Source organism: Silene latifolia, chromosome Y, assembly GCF_048544455.1.
Source record: "Silene latifolia isolate original U9 population chromosome Y, ASM4854445v1, whole genome shotgun sequence".
In the NCBI taxonomy this organism is placed as follows: Eukaryota; Viridiplantae; Streptophyta; class Magnoliopsida; order Caryophyllales; family Caryophyllaceae; genus Silene; species Silene latifolia.
This window is the reverse complement of record NC_133538.1, coordinates 414,347,890-414,359,058: the sequence shown is the minus strand read 5'-3', so window position 1 is coordinate 414,359,058 and position 11,169 is coordinate 414,347,890. Positions and strand designations below refer to the sequence as shown.

Here is an 11,169-nt window from a genome sequence, read left to right as displayed (position 1 = left end):
CATGGGTCTGCCGAGGTCGCCGAGAGGAATGAATACGATTTGGGTCGTGGTTGATCGTTTGACTGAGGTCGCGCATTTCATTCCGATGAAAGAGACTTGGAGTCTCGAGGAACTAGTGAATACTTATCAGCGTGAGATCATTCGTCTTCATGGGGTTCCTAAGGATATCATCTCCGACCATGACCCGAGGTTTTGTTCTCAGTTTTGGAAGAAGTTGTAGTTGGCTTTGGGCAGTGAGCTTAAGATGAGTACTGCCTTTCATGCCGCAACTGATGGTCAGACTGAGCATACCATTCAGACGCTTGAGGATATGTTGTGAGCTTGTGCTTTGGAGTTTCAGGTTACTTGGGAGAAGAGTTTACCGCTTGTGGAGTTCTCCTACAACAATAGTTACCAAGCTAATATTAAGATGGCTCCGTTTGAGACACTTTATGGAAGGAAGTGTCGTAGTCCTTTGTGTTGGGATGATTCTCGTGAGGCTGTCATTCTTGGTCCAACGTTGGTTCAGGAATCGATTGACCAAGTGAGGTTGATCTATGAGAAGCTTAAGGCAGCCCAGGATCGATAGAAGACATATGCAGACTTGCGGCGTAGGCCGATTGAGTTTGAGAATGGCGATAAGGTTTTTATTAAGGTTTTGACGATGAAAGGTGTTAAGAGATTTGGGCTTAAGGGCAAGCTTAGTCCTAAGTATATTGGACCGTATGAAGTGCTCGAGAGAGTTGGCGAGGTAGTTAATGAAATGGACCAGGTAAGAAATACTTCCTCCATTCAACTTTTATCACCCCACTTCAATATAATACTCCTCCTATTTATTAGAGAAATGGGGTGATAATTGTTGAATGGAGGGAGTAAGTCTAAAAGTGATTTCCTATTTATTACTTAACGGTTTTATGCCGTAATATGATAAAATGGGCTAAATGGACATAGAGAGTTTAAGGGTGGTTTTATGCCATTTTGAGTAAACACTCTGGAAATAAGCGTAAAGAGCCGTTACTTATAACATTGTCAATTTTCATTTAGTCATTAAATTTGAGCCTCATCATCGGGTACCCGTAAGGCTAGGTAAACATTTTGAGGTGTCTACACACTCGTATTTGTTTAAATTTACACTCATAATTCTTTAAATTTACACTCGTATTCCTTTACAGTTACACTCGTATTTCTTTACAGTTATACTCGTATTTTTCAGATTTACACTTACACTCGTATTTTATTAAATTTACACTCGTATTTCTTTACAGTTACACTCGTATATTGTTTACAGTTACACTCATCAAATATCTCGTTTTTTTTTCCAGATCTACTATAGATCTTTTTGTGGGTATAAGTTGGTGTTGGAGGACGACCGTGGTGGTGTTTGTTGGTGGTCAGACTAAAGTCTTACTCGTAAAGGACAAAAGTTACACTTGTAATGCATTAAATTTACACTCTTAAACCTTCAAATTTACACTCGTAGACCTTCAAACTTACACTTAAAATACTACATTTACACTCGTAAAGTATCAAATTTACACTCGTGATATTTTAAGACTATATAAATTCAATTTTTATATAGAAAATTGCCTAAAAAATCAAATTTACACTCTTAAAGTATTACATTTACACTCGTAAATCATCAAAGTTACACTCGTAAAATGTTAAATTATATAAATTCAAAATTTATGTCATAAAAAAATCAAAATTACACTCTTAAAATATTACATTTACAGTTGTAAGACATCAAAGTTACACTCGTAAAATGTTAAAATTATATAAATTCAAAATTTCCGTCATAAAAAAATCAAAATTACACTCATAAAATATTACATTTACACTCGTAAAACATCAAAGTTACACTCGTAAAATGTTAAAATTATATAAATTCAAAATTTCCGTCACAAAAAAAAATAAATCAAAATTACACTCTTAAAATATTACATTTATACTCGTAAAATGTTGAAATTGTATAAATTCAATTTTTTGCATAAAAAACCGCCATAAAATCTGTCACCCAAAAAATCAAATTTTCCGTCACAAAAAAAATCAAAGTTACACTCAGAAAACTCATACAACATTAGATTTACACTCATAAAATATGAAACTTAAAACTGATTAATTAGGGGCTAGAGAGAGAAAGAAAATTTAATAAGTGTATAAAAAATTGATTAGTGATAAAAATTTTTTTCAATCCCAACCATCCATTTCAATCCAACCATCCACATTTTTTTCCTTTTCCTTTGGTTACTCCTTAATTAATTTCCTCTCCATCCATCTCAACCATCCATTGAGTCCATCCAATAGCCCTTAGAGGGACTTAGGGACTCAATGAAAGAGGAAGACTCATAAGAACTCTCGCTCTCTCTCTCTCTCTATATATATATCTCTCTCTCTCTCTCTCTCTCTCTCTCTCTCTCTCTCTCTCTCTCTATATATATATATATATATATATATATATATATATATATATATATATATATATATATAGAATTAGGATCACATGAGTCCTACCTAATTATTTGAGTCCATGAGTCCATCGACAATATCACACATGAGTCATAACAATACCGCTTTATATCAAGCTATTAGTAAGGGTATTTTTGTAATTTCCTAAAGTTGTTATATAAACCCTATTATCAGCTCAAACTCACCATTTGAATTCATTTACTTTCTCTCTCTTCTCTCTCTCTCTTCCGCAATCACACTCTTCATTCTCACGCCGTCAATTTTTCGCGCGTTGTTGTCTTCTTCGCTCTCGTTGTCATCTTCACCTGTGTTCATCATCTGTGATCGATTTCCAGCGATTTTCTTCATCATTCGTCTCAGTTGCTCATTCTCCTTCACTTTTTCTTCATCATTCGTCTTCATCTCATTTTTCCTCAATTTTAACATATTCAATGTCAGGTATTTCATCGTTTTTTGCTTCTTTAATTTTATGTTTAAATTTTTTCATTCTGGATGTTTTATTGTTATTGTATCTTCGACTGAATTCGTTGTGTAATTACTGGTTTTTTGTTATAATTCATCATCATCAGTCACGGATTCATCAATTCGTGCTATTTTATTAATTAAAATCATGTACTGATTATATACTTTCTTCAACATGTAGTTTCTGCTATTTTGTTGTGTTAAAATTTAATCTCTGTTTTCTTCATCTTCTAATTGACGTATAAAAATGATGTACTCATTGTCTGTTTTGTTTATCATCAAGTTTATTTTGCATTCACTGCTTGTGTTTACTTCAAGTTTTAATCGTTATTTAACAGTTTCTTTGTATCATTTTTTATTTAGTAGAGTATCATAATTAATTCTGAATAGTATCACATTTTATAGTTTCTGTTTGCCTGATTAGTGCTCATTAGAATCAGTTTCATTTCACAATATCAGATTGAGTCCTTTACAGTATCATAGGCTGCAGTACATGACTCGCAACTACTTTTTGTGCATTAGTATCACATGTTATGCTTTAGAATATCACATTGAGTTCCTTACAAGAGTATCATAGGTCGCAAAGATATGACTCGGTAATTACTCTCGTGCATTAGTATCACATGTTATGCTTGAATATCACATTGAGTCCTTTACAAAAGATTATCATAGATCTGCAGACATGACTTGTAATCAGTTTTTGTGCATTTGTATCACATGTTATGCTCCAGAATATCACATGTATTCCTTCAAAGTATCATAGGCTGCAATACGGTTGCGTGTTTATTTTATATTCATCAGTATCACATTTTATGTTACACAATACCACATGCATTCCTTCACAATATCATAGTTTTTTTTATAATCTAGTTATATTTGTTATATTTGTATCACTGTTATGCTCCAGAATATCACATGTATTCTTTCACAGTATCATAGGCTGCAATACGGTTGCGTATTTATTTTATATTCATCAGTATCACATTTTATGTTACACAATATCACATGCATTCCTTCACAATATCATAGTTTGTTATAATCTAGTTATATTTGTTATAATTTGTTTATTCAGCTTCTCTTGCTGTAGAAAATACTTTTATTGTCCCTCTGGTACCTGTTCCTACTCCACAATGCATAGATGTTGATGAGGTGCATGCTGGGAATCGTCTTTCTTTGATGGTGACCCCCGGAGGTTCAAGAGTGGGTCGAAATATTGCAACTGAATTTACACCTACAATAGGACAAACTTTTGCTACGTTAGACGAGGGTATACAGTTTTATGAGACTTATGCAATAGCATGTGGTTTTGAACCAAGAAAATCTTCAACGAAAAGGTTTCGTAGTAGTGGAGATATTAGGACAAAATTGATTGTGTGTCATCGGGAAGGATTTAGGGATTCTAAGCCGACAATATTACCCATTACTGGTGAGGAGGAGGAGCCAATGGTCAAGGCCTGTAATCCGAAGAAGACTAAGGTTACTAGGATTGGTTGTAAAGCTAGGATTTTCTTTAATTTTGTTATTAAAAAAATTGACCAAGTTCAAGTGCGACTCTTTGTTGTTGATCAGTTTCATGCTGCCCATAACCACCGTCTTTCTCCACTCAAGTATAGAGAATTTCAGAAAAAATGTAGAAACCTTGCTTTGCAACATAAACAAACAATCGTTGATAATTGCAAGGTCAATATTGGCCCAACCTCTACTTTCAGGTCCGTCAAGGAATATGTTGACGGCTATGAAAATATTGGAGCTTCTTTGACTGACTTTAAGAATTTTGGAAGGGAAATCAAGTGTTTTATAGGTCTTAAGGATGCTCAAATGTTTGTAGACCAGTTGGAAACCCTTCATGAAACCCAGGAAGGTTTTTATTATGCCTATGATATTGATCAGAATAAGTGTTTGTTTCGTGTATTTTGGACTGATGCAGCAGCACGTCGTAATTACGCTCTATACGGTGAGGCGGTGACTTTTGACCCAACCTATTCAACTAATAAGTACGACATGATCTTTGCTCCTTTTAATGGTGTTGATCATCACAAGAAGTCCGTCACTTTTGGCGCTTAGCTTATGTCTAGGGAGAATGACCAGAATTTTAAATGGATTTTCACAAAATTCTTAGATTGTATGGGTGGGAAGGAACCGCATTGCTTTTTTACCGATCAATGTCCTGCTATGAAAATTGCAGTCCCTGCTACTTTTACGACTGCTGCCCACCGCTATTGCATGTGGCATATTATGAAGAAATTACCTGAAAAGGTAGGAACGACAGTGACCAAAGAGACTAACTTCGTCACTCGTCTGAATTCTGTTGTTTGGGATTCAGACTTAGAGCCTGCTGACTTCGAAGAGAGGTGGTGTTCGTTGATCAGTGAGTTTCAATTGGAAGATAATACATGGTTGCAATATCTGTTTTCCAAGCGGCAACGTTGGATTCCGGCGTATTATCGTGATATTCCTCTTGGTTGTCTATTAAGAACAACGCAACGCTCTGAGAGCGAAAACAGCTTCTTTAAGCGGTTTGAGAATCCTCATGGCACACTTGTTGAGTTTTGGATGCGCTTTCAAAGTGCTATGGATCAGCAACGGTACACCCAAAAATCTCTTGATAGAGATAGTGATCACTCCCTACCTCAAACCAAAACCCTTCTTAGCCTTGAGGTTCATGCATCGAATGTTTATACGCACGCTCTCTTTTATGAATTCCAACAGAAGTGCGTTGATTCTCTAAACTCATGTAGTGCGGGTGATTCTTCAAGGGAGGGCAGTACAAGGTTCCTAGAAGTTGAAGATTCTATCTTCAATAAGACTTACACTGTCACATTTAATCCTTCAACGTTTGATGCAACATGTTCTTGCAAGCTGTTTGAGAGGAAGGGATACATATGTAAACACATCATCTGGATTTTATCAGGTAAAGGGATCAAAAAGATACCTGATAAGTATCTTCTCAGTAGGTGGACAAAGAACACTAAAAATGCCCTTGTATGATGCTCACGGTCAATTGTTGGATGATTTTACTTCGTCGGATGTCACTAAGCTTCAGATTTCGACTATCTGGTCTGAATTCTACTCAACATTAACACTGCTCAAATCTCTGCCTGAAAATCACATAATGAACTGACTTCATTACTGAAGACATTTAGACAAAATTTCAAGTCTGGTGCTGAAAAATTGACTACACACCAAGAGTTGGAGATGCTCCTTGGGGTTAAGTCTTCATCTGAGGTCCGTATACTACCTCCTGTTCAATCAAAAAACAAGGGTACTGGCAAGAGGTTGATGTCCAAGAAAGATCAGTATGTTGCAAAGGCACAAAAGCCGAAAAGATTTTGCAATAATTGTAAACAAATGGCACATCATGATAAACGAAATTGCCCTAATCCAGCTGTTGATACATCACAACACTCGTTTGATCATGAATCCGATGTAAGTAATTTGTCTTACAACTTTTCTTATTTCAGTTTTACGTTTGCTATACCACAGTTGCTGAAGTGTGTACCTGATAAACAATATCACAGTCCACGCAAAAAAATATCACATACCATGGTAAATAATATCAGTACCTTTTTAACCACTATCAGAATATACACTTGATTGTAGACATTATCATCCCAATATTAAAAGGTGTCTACTTTGAAACAATATCATAATCATTTAATAACAATATCATACAACCCTTGAAACAATATCACAGTTTTCCAGAAGTTGATCAAAAAGAAGTTATACTTTGTCAAACTTATTACTAACGTTATGTCACTGTTTTTGTCTGTTTGTTTAGCAGATTTCTTCACTTGTTGATAGTGATTAAGGGCTTCTGCATGCTGAGGAAGTTTATTTTACATCATCAACTTTTCACAATCGACTTTTCATTGTTTAAACTATTCAATTTTTTCTTGTATGTCATTCCAAATGGCATCAATTTTGTATTTTTTCCATTTTGGGTATCAATGTTATAAAAACCGCATAATTACTAATGTCGTTTTGTTGCCATTATTAAATACTATCCCACCTCCTTTGAAGGTTTATCACATTTGATACAAAAACAATATCATCATAATAGTTAAACAATATCACAACATTACACTTGCTTGTATACGTATTTTATTATATTGTATTATATTGTAAAATACTTCTAAGGAATATCACATTTCAAGTGAAACAATATCACCAGTATTCATAAATATTACCACTACAATTGGATGTTTTTTGGAAGAAATATTACAAAAATATGATTGAAATATCACACTACATACTAGACAATATCAACCAGTGAGCGCAATAATATCACAATTTTGTCTGCTGAATAATATCACAACTTATTCAAATAAAAAGGAATTTCCAATCCCTACCCCCTGATTTATTTTAGAGAATAAATACAACAATATCAACATGTTTACGGAACAATATCACAGTTTACTAAGAGTTGATCAAAAAAAAGTTATATTCCTACCAGTGTCCCTAAAACAATATCACACAACTCCTGAACCAATATCACATGTCTGTCCTTAATAATATCAACCATTGTACTTAATAATATCACAATGTGTACAAAAAAAGTTATCCAACTTAAAAGGGAATTTTAAATCCCTATCCGTTGATTTATTTTAGAGAATAAATACAACAATATCATCATGTTTACGGAACAATATCACACTGGGTACCAAAACAACATCAAAGAGAAAAAGATTTTAAGAAACTTGTCTGCTGTTATTATTACTGAGAACTAATATCACAACAACTTAAGCAAAGTATCACCCAACTCCTGAAACAATATCACAGTTTACTAAGAGTTGATCAAAAAAAAAGTTCTATTTCCTACCATTGTAACTACAACAATATCACACAACTACTGGAACAATATCACATGTCTGTCCTACCAGCATTACATTCCTAGCCCTACTTTTGTCCTCTACCTCTCCCTCTTCCTCTATTATTAGGATTTGCAGTTGTCTTGATCGTTTGTCTTTGGATTGTGGGTGTTTCGCATCATCTTCACCATCTCGTTTGATTCGTAGCTTTGTAAAAACAGAAATGGCATGTTATGGTTCTATGTGAAATTTTTACCTTTGTGTCTGTTGCAAATAAAAGCGTAAACGTAATGCTATGATTCTATATCGAAATATAAAAGTCGGGTTTTTGGTTTTTACCTTCGATTGGAGATTTGCGAAGAATGGGTATTTCTGTGTTAATTGTTGGCATTCTAGTAGCATCCTCCTTGGCTTTTGTTTGAACATTGGGCTTCTCTTTTGGCGGACCTTCTGCCTTTGTTATTTCCTGTTCCACAGTATTGTCTTTCTCAACAATCTTATCCTTGGCTTTTATCTTATCGCCCTTGCCTTTTGCATCTTCGTTATTCTTCCTCATTTCCTTCAATCTATTTAAAAGCTCTCCCTTTCCCGCTGTAAATTCTTTAACTTTCCCAATCAGCGTTGTCCTCATGTTATTTATGTCAGCTAAAAGTAATGCGCCGCTATTTCTAACTTGATAGTAGCGCCTATGCACTTTCGATCGCAAATCGCCTTCAAACAATCGTCCCTCATAGCGAATCATGTGCATCATTAAGAAGTTTCCCGATTCAGTATTGTTTGCATCTTTCTTTTGCCAATTGAAACTCGTGTTGACAACATCAAAATCTATTACGTTATGCGCTCTGTCAACATTTTTCCCTGCTAGGAAATCACTCATGTGATAGGCCTACAATAATTAGTTATACTATTAGTCATTATTTTATCAAACAATCATATTCATTTACTGTATACACTCAACCTATCCTAGCCACAATATCAGACAATCGTATGACATGTCACTAGCAAGAATATCAATAAACCATACCACCGAATCTGCAGCCTTGTATATTTCAGTTTGCTCCCAGTTGTCGTACTCTGTATTGTCTTAACACTTCAATCGTCTCGGTTTTGAAATTTACACAAACACAGAAGTAGTGTTCTTGCAACACCATCGGAATAAAAACCAAATCTGCTTCCATGTTACATGGAACTGTGTTTCTTCTTATGAATTTGTCCCATTCTTCGAATATCTTTTCCCTCTTTGCTTCTTTGCCTTCAGTAACATCTACTATTGATTCATGTAGTGTATATATATGTATATATATATATATAAGTTAACAAATCCTTTACATTTAAGAGTTACTACATTTTAATCAAAACGTGAATATGTATAAACGTGAATATGTATAAACAATATCACAGTTCATGAAGTGTGACCCTGATAAACAATATCACAGTGCATACTAAAAAAATATCACAGTCCATGGTAAATAATATCAGTACGGATGTGAACCAATATCAGAACATTATACTTGATTGTAGACAATATCATTCCAATACTAAAAAATATCACTTATTTAAAAGGTGTCTACTTTGAAACAATATCACAATCATTTAAAAACAATATCACTTGTCGCTGGCAACATTTATCAATTTTAAATCCCTATCTAATTTTAGCATCAATTAAACAATATCAATTTGTGTACGCAATAATATCACACTATGTACCCCAACAATATCACATTTTAAATAAGTGATATTTTTAATCAAAGCGTGCATATGTATAAATCAAAACAGAATGTCAGCTTACCATGTGTCGAATTCCAAAAAACAATAAACTTGTTCACAGGGTTCTGTGTGCTCAATGTGATTCAGAATTAGTGACCAACATTCAATCACATTGTTGTTGACATGTACACTTGGAAGCAACGACAATATATCCTGTCTTGCAAGGCATTGATCATCACTGAACTTGGCAACAACCTCCTTTGCTCAAAACATTAACACCAATGTTTAGAAATTGTCACATTAATCGTGATGTGATAACCAATATCAAAATTAAACAATATCACATATTTAAAAGGTGATCCTGATAAAAAATATCACAGTCCACGCTAAATAATATCACAGTCCACGCTAAATAATATCAGTGCCCTTCTGAACCAATATCAGAACATCATACTTGATTGTAGACAATATCACCCCAATACTAAAAACTATCACTTATTTAAAAGGTGTCTAATTTGAAACAATATCACAATCATTTAAAAAAAATATCACATATCACTGGCAACATTTATAAATTTAAAAGCCCTACTTATTTTTCAGAATCAATTTAACAATATCATACTGTGTATGTAACAATATCACACTATGTACCACAACAATATCAAAATTAAGTGAACAAAAATTAGAACAATATCTTTCTTTATGTGACACTTGATTATATACAATATCATGCTTTTATACCAGTTTCTACTCTAAAACAATATCAAACCCATTAACGTACAATATCACATGACACTAGCAACAATATCACCTTTTGTAATTCTTTTGTCAAACTTAGATATCATTGCAAATATTATCAGACCATTAATAAAAAAAGTTGCAGAAAAATATATGTTTTAAAGAACCTTTTATTTTTGATAGCGGGGTCAAATCCAATAGGCGATAGTCAATCACTTCTTTCCTCGTAGTCAACATGTTTGCACACAAATGACTTGTTTAACTTCATAAATCTTGAGACGAACTCAAATTTAGGATCGCCACACCACGTTCAACGTGCATCCAAGGCCATCGGATTTCCCCTTTTACCGCTACCAACGACATCGCGAACCATCTTCTCCAGTAGCTAGAAACGTTTTATATTACAGTATTTAATATATATTTTGTATTTATAATAATAAAAAAAAATTCAATGTAGAAGTCAGTGTTTTAAAATATAACCTTTTATTTTTGATAGCGGGGTCTGAACTTTGTTTTTGCCACCTTTTTCTCTCTTGCTTTGTTTTTTCCCTCTTTGTCTTTTTGCCAACAACTTAGTTAACAAAGATACCTTTTGTGGCGAAGAAAGGTCGTAACTCTCTTCCGCACCGACTCCTATCTTTATTCAAATCACTCAATACGAGCGTTTGCCGCCACCTCTCCCCGTATAACTGTCTCATGTTTGCATCGCTTAGTTCACAATCAAAAGGCTCACCAACAAAGAACATCATGTGAAACATCATGAATAGTCCACAGTCCAGGTTCAACTCTTTCGATTGCCAATGAAACTTCACATTATTCATTTCGTAGTCCTTCACCTTTAGCCCACTTTCAATACCTTTCGTGTTGAGGTATTCACCATAAAGAGTCGCCTGTATATGATTAATGTAAACAACTTTTCAATTTCAAGCTTATCGAACAAAACCATTATACCATTAGTTCTTTGTTTTCAATATTGTACTTTGTACCATATGAGCCATGTGTACGTGCT

General features: G+C 34.2%; 1 protein-coding gene across 1 annotated transcript; it reads left to right on the top strand.

Moving 5' to 3' along the window:
- The first annotated feature begins 5,031 nt into the window (after positions 1–5,031).
- On the top strand, positions 5,032–6,715 carry LOC141632375 (protein FAR-RED IMPAIRED RESPONSE 1-like). The gene is made up of 3 exons (XM_074444927.1): positions 5,032–5,889; positions 6,043–6,333; positions 6,689–6,715. Exons 1-3 carry the CDS (start codon positions 5,032–5,034, stop codon positions 6,713–6,715), a joined length of 1,176 nt encoding a protein of 391 aa, XP_074301028.1.
- Positions 6,716–11,169: the final 4,454 nt, after the last annotated feature.